The sequence below is a fragment of the Centrocercus urophasianus genome, unplaced genomic scaffold (assembly GCF_019232065.1).
Source record: "Centrocercus urophasianus isolate 14NV4802_14NV808 unplaced genomic scaffold, USGS_Curo_1.0 seq_28, whole genome shotgun sequence".
Taxonomy (NCBI): Eukaryota; Metazoa; Chordata; class Aves; order Galliformes; family Phasianidae; genus Centrocercus; species Centrocercus urophasianus.
In genome coordinates this window covers 5,546,291-5,567,046 of record NW_024884844.1, presented here as the reverse complement: position 1 = coordinate 5,567,046, position 20,756 = coordinate 5,546,291, and the positions used below count along the sequence as shown (strand labels likewise).

The following is a 20,756-nucleotide window of genomic DNA, read 5'->3' as shown; positions in this document are numbered from 1 at the left end:
AGACACTTACTTGGTACAATTCAGCACAGTTAGTGGGAAACACCGGACTCACAGAACCCTGATGGTGCTCCAGCAGTGACCACTCCACCCCAAGCAGTTCTGCCTACTGAACCCTACTGTGTCAAGTTGTGGCTTCAGGTGAGGGAGTAACCTGTTGAAAAGCTTAAGTATATCTAGAGTTAAGTATATCTAGAGATGGTATCGTCAGCAGAAACTATTAGTTATGGAAGGGGTGGGCATTGACTCCCCTGAAAAATAGGGTCTCAGCTCCATCTGGTGGACAAAGCAGTTTTCTACAAAGCAGTTAAAGTGAGGAAACCCGGCTTCTGCTACCTCAAGGCCATCAGGTTGTTAATGAAAAGTAGTAAACAAATCCCAAAACTTCTGTCCACTTTAAAGGTCTGAAACTTCTTGGAAGTTGATGCAAAATACCAGATTACTGCAGGCAGCTCATAAGAGCCAACACACTCACTGAATTCAGTGGTGAAAGGTGGCCAGGATAGCCTTCATCTTTCCTGGATGGACTTCTCCATGTTAATGTGGTACCTAAGAAGAATCCTGAACCAACCAAGGAAAAACAGAACACATGCAGAGTAAATTCTAATATCCTCTCCTAAGTAACGCATTTATAAGCTCCGTAAGAGGCACTGGGGAAACACTTCCAAGGAACATGAAATGCAAAAGGATAAGGTCATTAACCTCAGCATACCCAGACAACTAGGAAGCTTTTCAGCCACACATTTCTGAAGTCTGACTCCCAGCAGAGCACAGGGTCACAAATACAAGAAGCATACCATAGAGCCCTCAAATCCAAGCCTGTTTCTGTTCTTAAACAAGAAGCAAAAAACCTCCATTTGAACTTCAGGATAACCCTGTTCTCTTCATTTGAAAGGCTGGGAAAAGAGTTGGTTACTATTAAAGCAAAAGAATTCTCACTGGATATAATTGTTCCTATTCTATGGGCTTTTTAAAAAGGGACCCAGTTTTCTCTGTGTTTTACATCAGCACAGGAACAGCAATGGTCTACAACTGTACCACCATTCATCTGCCTTCTTCACACTTTCCTGTAAGCAATGAAAATTCAAGCCAATTTCCACTGTATCTATAGTGGGTGTATTTGAGGCAATCCCACCCTTTCTAATCAAAACCTTTCATACATGGTATTTCAAAGTAACACTTCTTCATAATTCCGAGGTGTGGAAAATAATTCCCAGAAGTATTCCATAAATATTTTCAGAAAAAGTCAAGCAACCAAAAGTATGCCTTTGTTTTTCATTAGATCAGTCACCACTTGCACTCAACAGCACAAAGACTTTTGTCAGAGCAGACTACAGACAGAATCCAGAGCAACGTCTACAGACACAAACTGAGCAGACTTGATTTATTTTTATAGCTCCCTGGTTCTGAAAATTAAACAGCATTTCACACTGCCACAAAAAAGACAGGTACAATTAAAGGAAATGGGAAGCAAAATCAATTCATTAAGTAACATATAATTCCTTTTCACTGCATGGGATCTAGACTGATAACTGTCTCCATGGGACTGGCAGACCTGAGCAATACTGTGAGTGGGACACAAGGTCAGCGTCACAGGTGAAGTTAATGAAGAACAATAAAGCATTGTTTCCACAGTCAGAGGAATTTAAGGCATGGGAGGAGAAAGTAGCAACAACAGCCAAGCGCGTATCTTAGGAGTGTTTTCATTCATCATTTTCCAGTAAACTATTCAGACTAACAATTGGACATAAGATTTTGGTCTCACACATCCAAATGCTAAAAAACGTTTAGAAACAATTATGGTGTGTACAACTGTGTGGAATTAAAAATAATTTAGCCAGTAACAGATTTTTTCCAAAAGGGCATAATATTCTGCTGACTGAAGTGTCTGTATACGTAAGTGGAAGTCTCACAATGAATGCAGCTCCATTTTAACTACTGCATCAGCATTGCTTACTTACTAGGAAGGTGACCTACATACAATCTTACGCATGAACACCGAGCCTGCTAATGTAGCTCTCCCAAGCTGCCTTCCTGTACTTCTCTGCTTCCTGAAGACGGTCTGAAGCTGACAAGATGCCGCGTCCCACGATAATAATGTCTGAACCTTTTTCATTAATCACTTCCTTGGGACTTAGGTACTTCTGCCCAAGATTATCACCTGAAACAGATAAAATGTATGTTTAAGTTTGTGCAAAACTGTATCTACTAAAAACTTTCAAAGGTGCTGGAAAGTTTATGTTATTGCAGTTCTCACCCTATGAGTCCACAGCACTGACTAGAAACTGTGCCTCCAACTAATGAACCTCTACCTATTACACAGATCAATCACAGAAGCTGTGATTTTACTTCAGATTTTGTAAGAACAAAGTATTGCAGAGAAACACATCTTCCCTAGCTGAATAACTACTGAACAGTCTAGTAAGTGGTGACTTCAATTCATTGATACTGCATCTATATCAGTATCAGTCACATTACAGTTAGACTTCAGTGTTTAACTGAATGTTTTCTACCTACTGACTAGTCTAATGCCCATCTGCAGACATTTCACATGCTTAAGGACTATACTTCATGGTATACACAGACCTCAGTACAAGAAGATCTAACAGAGAAACTGCGTGGCATGCTGGTTACCATTCAGAACTCCCAGGAAAGAGATCACTACATCCAGAAATACACAAGGCAGCTCATATTAGGGAAATGGCACAGACTCCTTTCTCCAGATGCGAATAATCCAATCCCCTTCAGAAGTCACTTTTTCCACTGAAGCCCAAATCACTCACTGTGTTTACAAACAGACTATAAATATTTCAGGGAAAGTTACCTCCAGATTGCAGCTGTACTCCTGGAGTTAAGTGAAGAAATTCTGGTTTCTTACTAACTCTAGATCCAGATATGAATCCAAAAACAAAATCAGAGTTGTCTTCAGCCATCTGTACCTATAAAGGACCAATAAACTGCATCAAGTGATTTATCTAAAATTAAGCTTGCCCACCATTCTGTTTCTAATTAAGCTGTGCAGGGCAGGAGTATGGAATACCAATCTAAAGTCATCCAGCACTGACTCATTCCTCACTGATATTGCCGAGCTTGCAGATAGGACTGCAAAAGATACATCTGAGTTATAAGTGAACGTTCATTCAGTGTATTACTTATTACATATTCATTGCTAATGAAAAAAACATGGCCAATGGCAAACCTGGTGTGTTCACTAGAACTCACAGCATGAACTCCAACATCACTAGCCTACAGATGCAACCTTCAAAGGCCACTCTCTCTCCCGAATTTCCACAGAAAGAAAACTCATCACATAGCTGGAGAGACTTCTGGGAGTGTAGATATTAGCAGCACACAAAACCTCCCATCAGAGCACTTTACAAGCTGTTAACCTTAAACAGCGCCGACTTACTGCAGCTTTTGTGTATTCACCAGTTGCAAGTGACCCCTGGGAACTCATCTCAGCAATCAGAAGGCAGCCACGCTGCAGGGGAAGGCCCACTTCCTTCAGTCCTTTCACAACTCCAGAGCCTGGAACCACATGTGCATTAACCACATCCGACCAGGATGCTATTTTGAACACACCACCTAAGAACATAGATACAAAGACCCAGACAAAGTGAAATTAGTGGTCAGAAATGCATTAAACAAGAAGCGTGAATTAAACAAAACAAGCAGTGCAATAAACCATTCCAATTTTAAAAGGCTTTTTACTACTGAAGCTTAACAGCCTTAACAGCAGAGTTTTATCAGACAAACCTGATGGCTGCATAGTCACAAAGCTACCATAAGCTAAAAATTGTGTCACAGGTGCAACAGTATACAAGATCTTAAGGAGAACAGTATCAGAAAGGAGGAAAAAGCATTGGGCAGTTGCAAATGCAGTAACAAAGAAAGCCACAAGAAGCATGCAAGCATACAATAGCAAGCTTGCCTTAGAAACCACACACACCCTTCTCCACGCAAACAACCATTCAGAAGTACTTACTGAGCACAAGCATAGATTCATTAAAAGATTTAGGCTTTGGAAAGGACCTCTGGAGGTCATGCCCCCTCAGCAGGGCTAACTAGATCAGGTTGCTCAGGGCCTTGCCCCTCAAGTTTTCTCCAAGGTCAGACGTCCCACAGTCTCTCCTGACAACTTGTTCCAGTGCTGCAGTTACACAGACTGGCAGCAAAATTATGGCACATCAAGGCTGATGATAATCACCTTCATACTGATGTTTCACTGTGTTTCCAATGTCTGCAAATTTCCTGTCTTCAAAAATCAAGAACTTGTGTTGATCTGCGAGTGCTCTCAGCTCCTTTACTACCTCTTGGGTGAAATCATTCAGGATATCTATATGAGTCTTTAGGATACAAATGCTGGGGCCCAGGCTGGCAGCTAACTGCAGCAGTTCTTTGGATCCTGTGACGTCTGCAGAAAGGCACAAGTTTGTCTGCTTCTTTTCCATGAGTGTGAAAAGCCTGGCTGCGACAGGATGCACCCCGGGCAGCTCAGCACGAGCCCTGAAGCTCAGCTCTTTACAGACTCTTTTCACTGGAGTTGGACCATTCTGAGCCCCTGGCTCAAACATGTTTCCCTGAATGAAATTCTTCACCTTCTCAACCATCTCCACATCCACTTCTCCCTGCTGCTGGAGAATATCTAACATCTCGGACAATGTACACACAGAGTGTAGGCGAATTCCATGTTCTTCTAACCTGGCCTTCCCCCCCTGCTCCCTGTCCAGCAGCACTACAGCATCTGTGACTTTTAATCCTTCCTTCCGAAGAACTTCAGCAGTTTCCAGTACGCTAGACCCACTTGTTACCACATCTTCAATAATCAAACATGTTTCTCCTGGATTAATGGTGCCTTCTACCAGCCGTTTGGTACCTTTAAAAGAGAAGGAAAATGCTCCACTAAATAAAGTACAAAAGACTTCAGAATGTACCCAATGCATCCAGATTTTAACCTGAGATGTTAACGTAAAGACCGTATTTGTTTTGCATACAAGCATACGCTGCAGTAAAAATGGAATTGGGCTTCAGGTTTATAAGAATTTCATACTCACTGTCAGAACGTAGAGTAGTTATGTTGTTATTACTGATTCCAGATACCACATCTCAGGCACTGCCTCATAACTCAATTCATAGTGTGTTACTTCTCCAAGGGGACAAAACACATTTCACACAATCCACTACCAAAACCAACATCTTACTGACAGCACATCTTTTAACAGTCTTTAATGAAGCTCACTAGAAGTTTATTATCGCTATGAACTGAACCTTCAAAACATCAAAAATATTTTTCCTGTTACTGAAAACGTCTTTAAACTTGCAAAGTTATTGAAACTCTTCAACATATTTTCTGTTTTCCACAGGCATTATTCTATGCTTAATATGCTTGTTGTTAGAACAATCTGGAGGAGTAAAGCCCCCAGATGCCTTTACCATCACCAACAATAGGCACAAGTCCATGAAAGGCCTCCCAGGGGGCAGCAACAAAGGAAGCCTAGCTTTCTGAGGAAGCAGGGAGCAGCGGGTGAACATTATGCAGCCACTGCAGTGCTCAGACCATGGCTGCCTCACAAGTGTCAGTACAGCTTTGCAATCTGTGTGACACCGGAAACCTCGTGCCAGGCAGTTAATTGCTGTCACAATCAACTTGTCCCTCACAAGAATGAACAGCAGAAGTTCTCAAGCCTAGCACACTGACTAACAAAGGAGTACCATTTAGGTTTTACAAACATCCTGCCTTAATGATGTTGGGAGAGAGCTTATCACAGATGGAAATCCAGTTGCCAGGGGTGGATAATACTGTACTCTTCCCCTCTACAAGCATCTCGCCCCTGCTTCAACCAAAATCAAGTAAAATTGATTGCTATGTACAGAACTGACTGCTTCTCACCTGGCCCACTTTGCCTGCTGATTATAGGATATGAAAGTGCAAGTGAATGAGAGACAACAGGAGAATAAAGATTCTTTTTGGAGTTGATATGCAAAAAGTTGTTTGGAGGTCAAACATAGCACCGGCCTCAGCATTATCAAAAACTGCATTACAAATCTGCTTCTAGAAGAGGGCAGTAAACTACAGCAATGGTGTTAAAGGAAAAAAGACACCGTGGGAACAAAGAGGAAGCCTGAGACCTTTCACCCCTACTACAGCAGAAGCCCAGCTGCAGCTGGGAGAGCATGGTTGGGTTGGGATATTATAAGAAGTATGCTTAGGGGAAATGGGATTGCTATTTGAGTTGGAGTGATAATCTTAAACTATAACAGAGATGCACGTGACAAGACCAGAAGTAATGACAAATTCATCATTTGACAGTTTTACCATAATCTTTTGCTTCTTTCCTCCGTATAAGCATTGGAATCTGATTTTCAGAGCTGATAATTGTGGCCAACGGCAAAGCCGTGTATGGAACACCACACACACAGTCATACTGGAGAGCAGCGTCTTTTGCTGCTTGGAACAGAAGATCAGCAACCTAAAAAATACGTATATTTCAGGAATCAGACCAAAGTGAGCACTGCTAAACAGTATCTCCACGATTCCTAAAGACCTTCAGATATGGTGATTCCACCAACTCCTGGGCAGCCGTGCCACTGCATCACCCCTCTTTCAGAGAAGAAACGTTTCCTAACATCCAACCTGAACCCCCAGGCACAACTTGAGGCCATCATCTCTCACACTATGGCTATTACCATAGCACAGGCCGACCCTCACCTCGCCATAACCTCCTCACAGGGAGCAGCAGAGAGCCGCTAAGCTCCCCCTTCCCCAGCCCGAACAATACCATTCCTTGGACACGCCCCACATCCTCGATTCCCGTCTTGTAGCAAACAGCCCAACCCACCTCCCCGACCAAAGCCCGGCACCGCGACCCTAGAACCCCCCTCAGACCCCTGAAGCCACTCGTCCAGCCCCTCCCTTCCCACAGCACCAGGCGGAGCAGGGGGGGCCGGGAGGCCAGGCCGCGCAGGTCCACGTAGACGGGTGAGGCGATGCCGCTCCGCAGCACGAAGTCTCCGAAGCGCACAGCGCCCGCCTCCAGCAGCGCCGCAGCCACGCGCTCCGCGCCGCCCGCCGCCATCTGCCCGCCCGCTGCCCGGCGCCGGGAGATGACGGAAGCGGCGACACCGTGAGGAAATGCGCATGCGCGGAGGTGCGATGGCTATTTGTGTCCCCCCCCTTCTCCCAGGCCGCGTTCACGCGTTCCGGGTGCAGTTCGTTCCCCCTCCCATCACCATCAACCCGCGTTGGGAAACGAGACTGAGCCGCTGTTCTCTGAACAACTGAGTTTAATCCAAAATAAATAAAGAAAATAAAGCCCAGAAACTGCATCGTTAGCACAGTCTGTTCATAGGGAGGGCCAGTTCGAAGCCATGTCCGTAGCGCTGGATCACGCCTGGCGTAGCAGTGTGCTTCAGGCTGCACTGTGCGCTGGCATCATTAAGGCTGTGGCGTCACTTTGCACCTTGACAACACCGTGCCATCAGCTGGGCCTTCCCCCTTCCTCCTTCAGCTGGCTGTTAGAAAGCTGATGAGCACAGAGCTTTGCTCTTAGTGAACAAGGTTGAGGTGGCCACGGTCTGTGCAGAGCCATGCACACCTGTCCCACCACTCTTCCACAGCCAACATGTGGTGCTGACACAGCACAGTGCCAGACCCAGCTTGGCAGCACCTGGCCTGGCCTTGCATCTTTGGGAAGCACCGTGTTGGGATAGAACGCTGCCAATGAGCCACAAAACAAACCCAGGCCCTATGCTGGATATTTGTCTCTGGGAGTTTACATAGCCCAGGTCACCTGATGCAGCCCTCTCATTGCAAGGGCATTAATATACAGTTATATATAGTCACATTGCACCGCGCAGTTCTGCATTCAGCCTTTGTGGCATTTGTAACAAGGCCCACTGATGGCACAGGCTTTGTCTCAGCTTTACCTTAGGTTAAAAGTAAAATTATTTTAAAGGTGTTAATGAAAATAAAGCTGTTTAAAATAAAAAGGCAATTGGACTGCTTTAAAGAATTGTTAAAACAGTATTTAACCCTCCAGCTTCTATCAAATGAGAACAGAAGAGAGAAAAGACATAGAGAGGCTTAAATATTTCCTTAATCAATCTGATCTTTTCCCTCCATAGGCCCACAGTGCCTGTTTTCACAGTTTGAAATGTGAATGCAGGACATAGCAAAAGAAAATGATAAATAGCTTGAGATTTCCTGTGATACGTGAGAATCTGTTTGTACTGGTGCCAAGTAGAAAGAGTGTTGTTCAAAGTGTACCCATGGGCCCCATAAAAGCTGTAGGTTTTATAAACCACACTTCCATAAACATTTTCTGAAAGGCAGCACAATCACAGCACAAAGAGCCAGCTTTGACAAATGGGAAGAAGCACAAACAGTCCTTCAGTGAGGAAGTACCTGAGGCTGGAGCTAATTAAAGACACCTCTTGATGACTGCCTGGAGATGTTTTAGTTGCTAAGAAATTGTACACCTCACACTCCCATTCAGGAGGAGAGTCTGGTCTTTGTCTTTGAGGTGCCACTGAATTGCTTGGAAAACTAGTTGCTGCACTACAGAGGGAAACTGAAATCGGTTCAAAAGTTTTAGCCCTCCATGAACACTCAAGCCTTCCCTCAACTTCCCCCGGGATCAGATCACACACTCAGTCTTGTATGCTGCCTCTGACTCTGTGTGGGCTTACCCATCCGCCTGTGGCTCCCAGATCTTAAGGTTTGCAGCACTGAACGTTGTAACTTGCTGTGCCTGACTGTTCTAGCATCCTGGTAGAGCAAGCACAAAGAGAAGGGCCAGGTCTCCAAATGCCATGAAACTGAGCTCAGAGGTGGATCAGAAGGGCTAGCAGAGACCTGGGAATTTGCAATACTTGCAGAGTGTCTCTGTCACCTGCTGGTAGAACCAGCTTTTGCTCCTGACAATATATCACAAACTCACAGTGCAGTTAGTTGGATGGTGAATTGAATTTGGCTCTTGCTCTGATGAGATATCTCAAGAGAGCCTCTGCTGAGTACACATGGCCAGAATAAGCCCTTTTCCTTAGGAAAAGCTTTGGTAACAACTGACATTTCCTATTGCAGGCACAGCAGCAGCACTCAGCACTGAGACAACTCACTGATATGCCAAGGGGAAAAAAGTCTGATCATCAGCCAGGAAGGCTGCAGGGTTTTATGGTGCAGAAACCAGGGAGGTGTTTTCCCTTCCTGCTGCTAGAGAGAAGACTTGGCCAGCCCACAGACTGCTGATCTGTCACTGCAGGCTCCCTGCATTGCTCATACATAAGGCTGGCTCTGTCACCGTAACATCACTGTGATGATGTTGCAACTTGGCTTGCAAGAGAGAAATGTTTTAATTGTGGATTTTTTTATTATTATTATTTTATTACAAATTAGGCTTTGGACAGAAAAATATCCTCACAAATGCTTTGGCGATGAGGTGCTAACGGCAGCTGAGAGATATTTACAAGACTGGAAATGAACCAAATGACATACTTTTAACACTGAAAACAATTTTCAAGCTGTAAGCACAAGGATGGACTCACCACTTACCAACTGCACTTTGAAAGGCTTTAGATGGACTTTGGGCCAAGCAATTCTGAAGCTAGAAATGGAACAGGATCCTTTATATATATATATTTATATATATATATGATACAATATATGTATACTGAAAACCTGTGATAGAAAAAATTGTCTTCGTCAATCATCACTTAGTTTACAGATACTGCAAAAATTGGACTCAGCCTTTTCTCAATGCACAGGTTTTGCAAAAGGTTTCTGTACAGTGTATATAAAATGCATTAAAAAAAAAAAAAACCACAAAAAAACAAACCACCATCATAGTCCCATTGTGCTTAGTCAGAAACAGCTGTATGCTCCAATGAATTCATTGCCTCAATCATAGCTCCAAAAGGTACTGCACGTTGACTTGATGCAGTAGAAAGCCCAAGGATTAACATGGGATTTTATTCTGAGCACTACCATGTAATGAGGGTGTATCTAAGCCAAGCCACCACAGAAGCTGATCCAACAGGCCTGATCTTGCAGGTGAAATCCTCACAGAAATCATGGGAGACCTGGGCATACAGAACACAAAAAATCCATCTGTTCACCCAGAGCAGGCATGCAGTGACTTCAACGAGAGCTGCATTCAGCCAAGTCCTGCAATACACACAAAGGTCAGCCTAGACTTACTCCTCCACACACTATCCTACACCTAATCTCTCGTACACTCAGAAATCAGTTCAGCAAGATCAAGAGGATTTCTGGTAAGGCTGCCTCCCAAAGATTAAGGCAACTGCAGTTTTGGTTCTTGTCTCCAGTTGGTGTTTGCTGCTGCGTATTGTGGAGATGCTTCCAGGAGGTGCTCATTGAAGAGGACACCTAAGTACCTGCCACCGTTACCCTGCTTGCTTTGATCCTGAGTAACTGAGGAGGTACCGGGACCTCTGGACAGATTTGTACCTTCAAATGCCAACACTGAATACAGAAGTATGTACAGAAGCTCTGCTTTGGGCCTGCTCATTCCCTGTGCCCTGCCCCAGAACCAGCATTGTAGTGTCCGGGGAGGTGGGCATTACGTCCCAGGGTTAAGCCTGCTCATCAGGAAACTCTTGACACCGGGGACAGGGTGCACATCATACTGGTGCCTGCGGCGCTCAATGAAGGATGCCAGGCGAGAGGTATCCAGTGGGATTTTGGAGTAGCTGCCATTGTGTGGCTGCAGCCATGGGTGCTGTAAACAAGTGGCTGCTGTCGGCCTCCTCCTGAAGTCTTCCTGGAGGATGACGTTAATGAAATCCCTGGCGGCGTGGCTCACATCAGAGAAGTACTCAGGTGGGAAGCTGAAATCGACTCTGCACACATTGATACAAGTCTCCTCTTTGCTTTCATCTAGGAAGGGTGAGACACCGCTCAACATGACGTAGGTGAGGACCCCGATGCTCCAGATGTCTGTGCTCAGGGATACAGGGAGGCCCTGGATAACTTCAGGGGCTGCAAACTCTGGGTTTCCAAGGAGATGGTGGACGTGGTAATGGCCTGTGATTTGAACTGCATCTTCCAAATCAATGATCTTGACACGAGGAACTGGGATCCTTAAATCGATGAGCAGATTCTCTGGCTGTTGAAAAGGGAACAGTGAAAATGTAATTATGCTTATTATACTTATTTTTCCTGAAAGCAATCTCTACAGATTAACAATACTTTCAGATATTTTAATTTTGAGAAAGGACTTGCGTATCTCTGATAGAATCATTTAGATTCCATTTGTTTTTGTGACACCTGGATGACGTGTGTGTAATTTGTAGCAGAAGGGTTCTTTGTAAAGCAAATGTTAAACATTTTGCCCACTGCCTCTCTAAATTCACATTTCCATGGATCTATCCTTTAGCTCCTCATCCTCACACATATTCTGTGTATACAATGCACTACTGTTCAAACCTCTCCACTTGCTCTTGTTTTGTGTGTGTTCTGCACTGACAAAATTAATTCATTCTGGAGCAAGATCTTAGGTCTCAGGACAAGGCATGGCTAGATGCACTAGTAGTGCATCTTCTGCTTCCTGCTCAGCAACAGAAGGTGCTTTATTTAGCATGCTTCACTCAGGAGAACTGTAAATAGGTCACAGAAAATTGGATTCCCACTTTGTTTTTGGGAAGTATCTTATGATTAAATAAAGAATTCAATGCAGTTTCTTTACCTAGAAGTGATGTCTATTTTTTGACAGGTCCTATAAATATAGCAGAAAATACAAACAGCCTTCCCAAAAGAAACCAGAATAATATAGCATTTTGGGACTAGTGCTCACATAAGATACTGTACAAAAGGGATCTTTTCATTTTTTTTATTAGTAGCAGTCAGCAGCAGAAGACTGAAAACACTACTTCATCTGACATGCCTGGGAGCTATAGGGCTGAGACAAGACCTCTGTGGAGCTGGATTGTCCACTCTACATGACAGTTAAATCCAGCTCTTTTTCCATTTTTGAATGCTGCTCAAGTCTTCAAATAAATTATAGATTAGCTGGTACTCCTGGCAATCTGATTCAGAGCCGCAGACTGCAAAGCTCGGAGCACTTGATCGTAACTTCAAACACTAGTTCTCTGTCTTTCCAGATCAATGGAGTGTTGGTGGGTATGGCAACACAACGCCAAATCCAGGACAGTGCAGTGCCTCCTGCCACACATCTTAACAAAAGGAGGTACAAGCTGTGCTAATCTCACTGAGCATGACATTGCAGACCTCAGATATTTTTCTGAACCTCTCCCTGGGTGCATTTCCCACCTCTCTCAGGCTCTGCAGCACAATCAGCTTGCTGCTTTCCCCTTTCAGCTCTTCCTACCTCCTGCCCTCCTGCACCTTCCTCTGCTTTTGCTTACCATGTAGTGAGTCCAAGCTATGCCCTGGGGATGTATCTCATAACTCCCCTTCACTCAGAAGCTACCGACTCTTGCCCTTCTCCCTCATTAAATCCCTCTTCCAGAAAGCCCTTGAGAACAAAACAGTAAATTAAAGAAATAGTGCATCTCTGAAGGAAGAAATAGACCTTGGAGGTTACTGAGTCCTTTCTCTGGTCAGCACATCTGGAGGGTAGTGCTTGTCCATTCAGCATCACTTCTCGGGGCACACACTGCACCTCCTTGCTGTGTGTGCAGCTGGGAACTCTCTGTAGCAGGACACTGAGTAATAGCATCATTCTCTTCTCTTCTTACCTTTATATCTAAATGAGCCACTCGGCAATTATGAAGATACTGCAAGGCTTCCATTGTGTCTCTTATGTAGAAAGCTACTTTTTCCTCCATAAGTTCATCATGGTTCATTAGATAATCTAGGAGACGACCATCATCCATCCTACAAAGAAATCAAACCCCACACCTGAAAGATCATATGACATCTGCAGGAATAGCTAGTATTTGACAACAAAAATGCAATGGAAACTTTGTGATATAAGAATAGAGGAAATAAAAACGAGAGATTTGATTAGGGTTTACCGATATCACGAGGTACTGCAGGGCATGGAAGTGGTATAATGATTAATCTTTGATTAGTCCTCAGTTGTCATTCCTGGCCCTTAATAAATTCAGTGACAATCTCAAAGTACACTAAGTTGCTTAAGGACGGATTCAACAGACAGAGGAGACTCCTTTGAAAACAGATACACTTAATTACTTGGATTCATCTATTCTTTTATAGAGATGGTTGCATAATGCAGAAAAAAAAATCACTGATATTTCAGCTAGTGGTGTTTTCTGTGGGAAAGCTAACTCAATAAAAGTTTTCCACCTAGTTTTATTTATCTGTATAAATGAACAAGCAAAGAGTCCAAATATGCTTGAATTGGATATACTGTAACAAAGAAGCAGTTTGGATTTTGGTTGCTATTTCTCCTTCGCGGGACAAACATAGTCCCAGTGCAGCTTTTTTCATCAAGAACTATTAGAACAATGTAGGCTCCAATCTAGCTGAAGTGCATTTGCTCAGATATAGAGAGCAGACTAAACTGCCCAAATAAATCTGATGCTATGTGACAAACTAACTGCTGATACAAATACTGAGTTTCTAGAATAGAAAATTTTATTTCTACCTCTGAATCTTATTTACTGTAAACAAAAGGCAGTGGAAAGTCAGCAGAAAATGGCTATTTCATTTGATGTCACAGTCAGTAAGAAACAGATGACAAAGTCTTTGCCCTGCTGAAGCACAGGTGAATTTCATTGGTTTTAATAGCGCTGTGATTCATACCCAGATGCTTGAATTGTAGCTCCATGTACTTACAGCTCCAGAACTAGGATGTAAGAAGTAGGAGACTCATAGGTATCATGGATAGTGATGTACTGAGGATGCTGCAAGTGCTGTAACAGAGCTGCCTCATGGGCTGCTTGCTCCTTCTTCTTCATTTTTTTACTGATGAATTTTACAGCAACATCTTTCCGGGTAGCTTTGTGAACGCATTTCTTTACGATGGAGAATCGTCCCCTGGGAAAAAAGAAAAGCAGAATAATGAATGGGATCCATGAATTAATCATGCTCGTTTTTCAGTGTGATAACAGACTGATTTTCAAAGTGTTATTTGATTCAGTGCATTAACATTTCACAGGGAATCAGACTTATCTCGTTGCTCATAACCTTTTCCAACACAGAACTGCTGTCTCTCACCCTGGGTGTTTGGATTCTTTGGGGATTAGGAAATGGAGAGCAAACAGAGCACTTTGAGCAGCCATGCTGATGTCCTCTTAACAACATCCCTTGGGTTCAATTTGCTGCCGTTTTTACAGGTTTTGTCTTTTGTTTCTAAGCATGGATCTTCTCTCTCCAGCTGCTTGAATAATGAACCCAGACTTAAAACAACTAAGAGAAAAGCCTCGTTAAGCAATGACTAAGCAATCACTTTGTCTTGCTGATTCAGGAATACAGTAAAAAATGAAGAGCAAACAGCTGGCATGAAGGCACTTAGGAATCTCATCCAGACTGGTGCTTGGTACCATTCCTGGAAGCAAGAGTACTTAACAAAGCCATGTGCTGCACTTGGCCTGTTTTTAAGATATCACTATTCTTTCCTACCTTTGCAGCCCCAGAAGCACTTAACCCTGATCTCTGGGTGAAGACCTGGCTGCCTACACCTGCACTGTTTGCACTGTTGCTGTTTGCGTGCTCCTTATCAGCATCATGCTGCTCTTGCTCACTGACCACCCCACTCAGCACAGCCCATTGGAATGTGCTTTCAGTCTGTCACATGCCTAAGTACTTCTGCAAACAGCCTTCGAGGTTAAGCACATCCAGAACCAGCAAGCCATCCTGATTTCAAAAGCTCACATTGAGCCAGGGGTGTCAGAGCAGACACCAGCAGGCGCTGCTGGATCTGGCTGCCCCGTCATTCTGAGGTTGGCATTCAGTCATCTATGTTCCAGATCTAACGCTCAAATCACAACTAGTCTTGGGAGACAGGATGTAGCCAGCATTTTAGCCAGTCTGTATTTCAATCAGTGCTTAGTGTGTTCTTTCTAAAAGGAACAGCAATTTTCAAGCTTACTACAAAAACTGACCTAAATTCCCCGTTAAAGAACAAGTCTCAAGCCATTGTTTAGGTATTTTGCTGCAGTGATAAGCAGGGTTAATATTACCTCCCAATCTCATGCAGCTCTGCATAAGCGAGATCAAAGTTTTCCTTCCATGAAATAGTGGCACCATCAGCAGCAGAGTCTTTGGGAGAAGAAAGCACATTGAAGAAAGTGTGAAGACAAGGCAGACTGCTGTGGACTACAAACTGCATATTTAAAAGTTATGTGAGGATATGTTAATGGGTTGCCCAGAGAGCCCTGGAGGTGCTCAAGGCCAGGTGGGATGGGGGCCCAGGGCAGCCTGAGCTGGTGGTGGCAGGGAGCTGGGGGCTGGTGGTCTTTAAGGTCCCCTCCAACCCAACCATTCTGTGATTCTATGACGATAATTTTATGATATTGATTAAAAACAGAAAAAATTACTACTGAGTGTCCAATTTCACAGTGCTCCACCACAACTCTTGTGTTTGACCCCAAAAGCCAGAACTTCCCAGGAGAAGCTGTGGCTAAGTTGACTTTAAATTTCCCCTTGAAAGTTTTGGGAGCTGAAAAGGGACACAGGGACAGTCTCAGGGCACATCTGTGTGCAAATGGGAGCCCACTCACCATACTCTGGAAGCCTCACGAATTCAGATGGGTCACTGGGCAAGCTGATCCCCCAGGGGTTGCTGGCGCTCACACGGAACTGATACTGGCAGCCTGGGGACAGGTCTTCAATGACAAGGTAAGTGTCCAGTGTGGAGGCCACTGACTGCTGCCAGACCTGCGAGCCTGCATTGTGCAGAGGGAGGAAAGGAAAAATGATGGAGACAGAGCACACACAGACTCTTTTCCGATGTGATGCCCTGGGAGGTTAAAATCCATGGGGTTTTTAAAAGGCAAAGTGGAGGCAGATTTAATTCTGTTAAACCTTCTGGGGACACGGGAAGCTGCTTGTTATCACAGCCATCTGGTGAAAAGAGGGAGGAAGGAGATGCCCCTCACTCGACTGATAGCAATGGAAAAACTGCAGGCGAGGGGAAAGATGATCTATCCACAAGTCTGTCCAAGGCTGTGTGCTACCTGTGATGTCTTAGGGCAGCGAGATAATGTAGGAATAGCAGAATGACCTGCTGACAGCTCTGCTAAGAGAGAAATAATGCAAAAAAGATATGGAGGAGGTGGAAAGCAAATCCCAGGAGAAGCTGAGGAAAGGGATCCATGCAAAGTGCTTGCAGGAGACCTGTGGATATCATGAAACCTGGAGCTGCTGGAGATTAATACTAATATTACAAAAAGTAATATACAAAATATACAAAAAGTTAATGAGTGTGCTTTGTCTTTTCACTGCCAGGAAACATTTATCAAAAGGGCTTGATAGATACCATGGTGGCAGAATGCAAATGATGAAAGTATACCTTAGTGGTGGGATATAATTTAGCTTAACACACTTTACTTGCCTTAATAGCACAGAGGAAACAGAAAAGACTTACGTATGAGAAGCTGGGATAAATGATAGAAGAGATTGTTTTGGCCTTCTGCTTTGGGATCTGTGAGTAACAGATAATCATACCCCAGTGCTGGCAACGATGCTGTTGGAACCTATTGTCCTACAAAGCAGAATTACTTTGTTTTCATTTTCTCAGCTAGTGAGCACACCTCAAGGCTCTTACCTTCTTCTCTGTACTCCACTGTGTAGCCAGAAATGGTGCAATTGCCTGTACTGGATGGAGGCAACCAGCGAAGGATCACGGAGGTGCAGCTTCTCTCCTGAGCAATGGGGCGATTTGGGGCAGCCGGAACACCTTGGGGGGAGAAAACAAGCAGAGAGTCCAGCATCATGTCAACCAACCCTAGTGCTTTATCCTGAAAATCAGGTAAACACTGTCTGCGAAGGCCAAGTAACTACCTTGCACTTTTATTGTGGCTGAGGTTGATGCCGTTCCATGCTCGTTAGTTGCCACGCAGGTGTAAATGCCACTGTCCTGAGGCATCACATTGCAAATCTTCAGCATGAGCTCCCCAGAGTCACTGCAGATGCAAGAAACCCACATTACAAATTGCTGCTATGCTTCCTAATGCTTTTTATCCCCGTTTCTCTTCTGCCTCATTACAAGGACACGTGCACGCAGCTCTTGTTAACTCATTTGAAGGAACACCCCCCAGCCATGTGGTACCAAATGCAACACCTGCATTCACCAGGATTATGTCACTAATGAAATCTTTGAGCAGAATGGTCCCACTGGGGCCAGAAGGGCAAATCTATCTGTTGTGATCTCAGTGGAAATGGGGAAGCAAGCAAAGTGTAAGAGCTGAATTTTCTAGCTTTCCAGAGCCTGAAACCCCACATCTACAGAAAGATTTTTGTACGCACAGCTTTTTGACTTTGGGAGGAGCTGTGTGGTGCCTCTGTAATATGCCCAACACAAACTGGACAAGTGTCATGCAGGTGTACAAGGCAGCCCTGTGGAACAGGATGCCCAATATTTCTGTGAAGCTTCAGACCCTGAAGCAAGCCATGTCCAGAAGAGTGGACATCTCACAGCAGCTGGGGAAAATAAATGTCAGTGGGACATAATTTCTTGGGAAATGATCAGCCTCTGGGCCGATCTGAGCAAATAAACAGATATACACAATCTGGTGAGCTTGTAGCAGGTCTGCAGATAATCAGCTCTTCAACACTCACTTTAAGGGAATTGGCCTGACTTAAAAGATTTTGCTTGAGTAACTACTCTAGCTGTGCTGGAGACTCAGCTTAGAGCCAGTAATAAATTCTCTTAATGGCAAAACTAGACTGGTTCTTGACTGCGTAAGCCATTGGAAACTGCAAAAGGAAATGGCTGCTGGTGTAACTGCATGGACACCGCGGCCTTGGCTGGCCTGAGTGTGCTGGTTAAGGGACAGAAGAAAAACATCATCTTCCCCCGCAATCCGGACACAGATGCCAGCAAGATTTGTAAGGCAGACGCCAAGCTGCAAGGCCTCTCTTTGGCAGGCAGCGGCTGCATGGAAAAACAAGCAAGAGGAGAGAGAAAGCCAGTGCTGATAGTGCACAGCGAGGGACTGCACAGGCAAGAGACTGATGTAAAACAGAACCTCACACAGAAATATCCTACATCCCAACCCCAGCCAGAGGCCTGAAGATAAGGCACTAGCGATCTACTGAGTGATGGCTAAAAAGACAATTTTAAGTGTCCTGGGGTGCTTCATGAGGCTCAATGAAGGAAGCTCTTGATTAGACATCCTTTTTTCCTTTTATATTCTTCTTCTTCTTCTTTTTTTTTTTTTAAATGTAAAAAAATCTCTCTTAGCATTCATTTTTCACTTTCATGGACTTTGTGCTCCATGGGTTCATCTCAGCCTGAGCCAGCGGTGCTGAAAACCTCACATGAAAGATTGCCTCCTGGAGACTTCCCTTTCCATTTGGCCCAAATAGCTTACATAAGCTGCAGAGAATCATCCAGCAGCAGGCTGTTACCTGACCTGAATTCAACTCAAGAACTTTTCAGTTCGTCCCCCTGTCTGCTGTAAAGCTGGGCCAGGAACATCCAGACAAGCATCCTTCTGTCCAAGCATAGCCAGATGTGGCCTTTCCAGAAGCATATGGAGGCTCTTTGAGGAACAGCTTAGGAAGGGCTCAGGAACACTGCATTAATTACTACCTCAGCCTCTGAGATGATAAAACTCCCAGCCATGTGGGTACATATCAATGAAGAATGTTGAGAGCTTTCTCTGCTCCATTCCTGTTCCTGTCAAAAGTGAGCATGGCATCAAACTCAACCATCAGAAAAGCAGAGGCAATGTTAGCCAATATACTGAAAATATTAATTGCTTCTGACTTGCAACAGGCTCAGAGGTCTTGTCCTCCTGGGACACAGCATAACAGAAAGCTCAGCTCTGCCAACACTGCACTTGGTGGAGATGCCCTGCATCAGCTTGGAAAACTACAGAGCTACCTGAACTCACATTTGACTCTTTCTAGCTGATGTGTAACTCAGTGATGTGGCAACACACCATGTCAGCCTCAATTAATTGCATCTCTAATAAGCTATGTCTCCTGGCTAGTGACATATTTGAGGGCAGCATGACCATCATTTGATGGAATCCAGAGGCAGGACCTTACCAGGATGACACCGTGTATGTGGCTGTGCTGTTATCATCGTCAAGAATGTTTTGATCTGGTCCTTTCCAGGTTATTGTTGGTTTGGGCCGGCCGCAGACTTTGCACTGCAGCATCACAGTGTCACCAAGCAGGCAGGTGATATCCACCAACGGCACAAGGAACTCTGGAGCCACTGAAGAAGAACACGGGGGAACACCTTTTAACGTACAGGAGAGGATGTTCTCCACATAACTGTGAAAAATGCATTATAGGACCAACTATGGGAGCTTTTGGTAGGAGAGTGATAGGTAAGGGTTAAGTGTTGTAGATCTGAGCATCCTGGAATTGTTACCAAAACTCTACCTTCAGGGAGGGAGGCAACAGGGACAGGCTGTGCTGGCTCTAAGTTCTGAAAAGACCGCAAGGATGGGTGCAAGTGTGTGTATTGGAGGGGCAGGTTTGGGACAGTGCATCATTTCAGACTCTCTGAGCCCATCAGCAAGCAGGGACCACTTCCCCTGCCCACTGATGGAGAGCTGTCTTTGCTGTGACTGCTGATGTGGGGGAAGCATGAGGCTCCCTGGTAATAGATCCCAGCTGCTGGCTCAACCCTCCAGGCAAGTCAGTGCACAGCTGTCTTAAACTCACCTTCTTGAATGAAATTGGGGTTGATTATCTGAAAAATACAAAGAAATAGTACATATAAAGAAATGATTGCTTTTCTGGACCATTACAAAGAGACACTTTGTTTCATTAGGAAACATGGTGAGGCTGACCAGAACTGCAGACACACTGACCCGCGGGTATGAACAGTCTCTAACAACTGGCAAACACAGCAAGCTCTGGTGACAACTGAGCAAGCCAGTGCACGGTTGGATAAGAAAACAAAAGCCACAGTTTTTGTAAGACTGTAATGCATACTTTGTGTCAGCTGCATCACAGGTAGCAGGCACAGCAGTAGGGAGGTGGATCGTGCTTTCTGTTTGCTTATGTGATGCTCAAGCCATTGACTGTTATCTACCTGGATGTGGTTTGTGCCCGTGTGCCCAGCTCCAGACCCACCTGCAGCACCATGCACCTGGGCACCTCACCTGCGTGTTGGCCACTAACCAGCTCTGGGGAGCTCCTGCTCAGCTTCAGGGGGAAAAAAAAAGGTAAAGGGCTAAAACAAAAATACAAGCCTCTTTTCATATCAGCTCTGTAACATCCCATGGCTTATCGTGAGTTAAACATCACTTACGTCAAAGGGCTGATGGAAACTTTCTAATTGGTATTTAGGATTGGATGACTCAGAGTTATTTTGTCTAACTAGTTAATTGATCAAATTAGCAAATAATTGAAAAGCCAGCATCTCACCATGGACTATATACATCAATTACATCATGCTAATCCTGGAAGAAAAGGTGGGGATAACAAAGACAACAGCATTAAGTTCTCACATGCAACTCTACTCTCTACTCTCAAATCTATCCATATAATGGTGTACCATAGTTTAAGTTTTAGCTTAGTTCTGGCCTCATTAGCAGGTATAAATATCAAGCAGCATAAACACCACTGTGGTTTATCTCGCCTCAAATTTCTTTGTTCCTATCTATTTCGGAGCAGGTTTGGAAGTTGTCAA

General features: G+C 44.4%; 2 protein-coding genes across 2 annotated transcripts in view; both read right to left on the bottom strand.

The window, feature by feature from the left end:
* Positions 1 to 1,725: 1,725 nt before the first annotated feature.
* On the bottom strand, positions 1,726 to 7,073 carry UMPS (uridine monophosphate synthetase). Its single transcript, XM_042827366.1, has 6 exons — positions 6,924 to 7,073; positions 6,314 to 6,467; positions 4,205 to 4,873; positions 3,407 to 3,582; positions 2,822 to 2,936; positions 1,726 to 2,158 (listed from the first exon to the last, which is right to left on the bottom strand). The coding sequence occupies exons 1-6, from the start codon at positions 7,071 to 7,073 to the stop codon at positions 1,983 to 1,985; spliced, it is 1,440 nt and encodes a 479-aa protein (XP_042683300.1). The 3' UTR covers positions 1,726 to 1,982.
* A 630-nt stretch (positions 7,074 to 7,703) lies between these two features.
* The window catches only part of KALRN (kalirin RhoGEF kinase), a 447,237-nt gene continuing 434,184 nt past the window's right edge, over positions 7,704 to 20,756 (bottom strand). The window contains exons 53-61 of the mRNA XM_042827280.1: positions 19,784 to 19,811; positions 19,157 to 19,328; positions 16,943 to 17,064; positions 16,707 to 16,838; positions 15,661 to 15,825; positions 15,121 to 15,199; positions 13,775 to 13,975; positions 12,712 to 12,850; positions 7,704 to 11,120 (exon numbers count right to left, since the gene is read on the bottom strand). Of these exons, the coding sequence (XP_042683214.1) occupies positions 10,575 to 11,120; positions 12,712 to 12,850; positions 13,775 to 13,975; positions 15,121 to 15,199; positions 15,661 to 15,825; positions 16,707 to 16,838; positions 16,943 to 17,064; positions 19,157 to 19,328; positions 19,784 to 19,811 (1,584 nt within the window). The 3' untranslated portion in view covers positions 7,704 to 10,574. The remainder of the gene's footprint in view (positions 11,121 to 12,711; positions 12,851 to 13,774; positions 13,976 to 15,120; positions 15,200 to 15,660; positions 15,826 to 16,706; positions 16,839 to 16,942; positions 17,065 to 19,156; positions 19,329 to 19,783; positions 19,812 to 20,756) is intronic.

Bases quoted from the DNA above. Each gene is read 5' to 3' on its own strand.
- UMPS (XM_042827366.1), bottom strand. From the start codon at position 7,073: ATGGCGGCGGGCGGCGCGGAGCGCGTGGCTGCGGCGCTGCTGGAGGCG. The intron at 4,874-6,313 runs GTAAAACTGTCA...TCTCTTTTAAAG, and splicing joins GAAAGAAGCAAAAGATTATG to GTACCAAACGGCTGGTAGAA. The intron at 2,937-3,406 runs GTAAGTCGGCGC...GGTCCTTTATAG, and splicing joins GTGAATACACAAAAGCTGCA to GTACAGATGGCTGAAGACAA.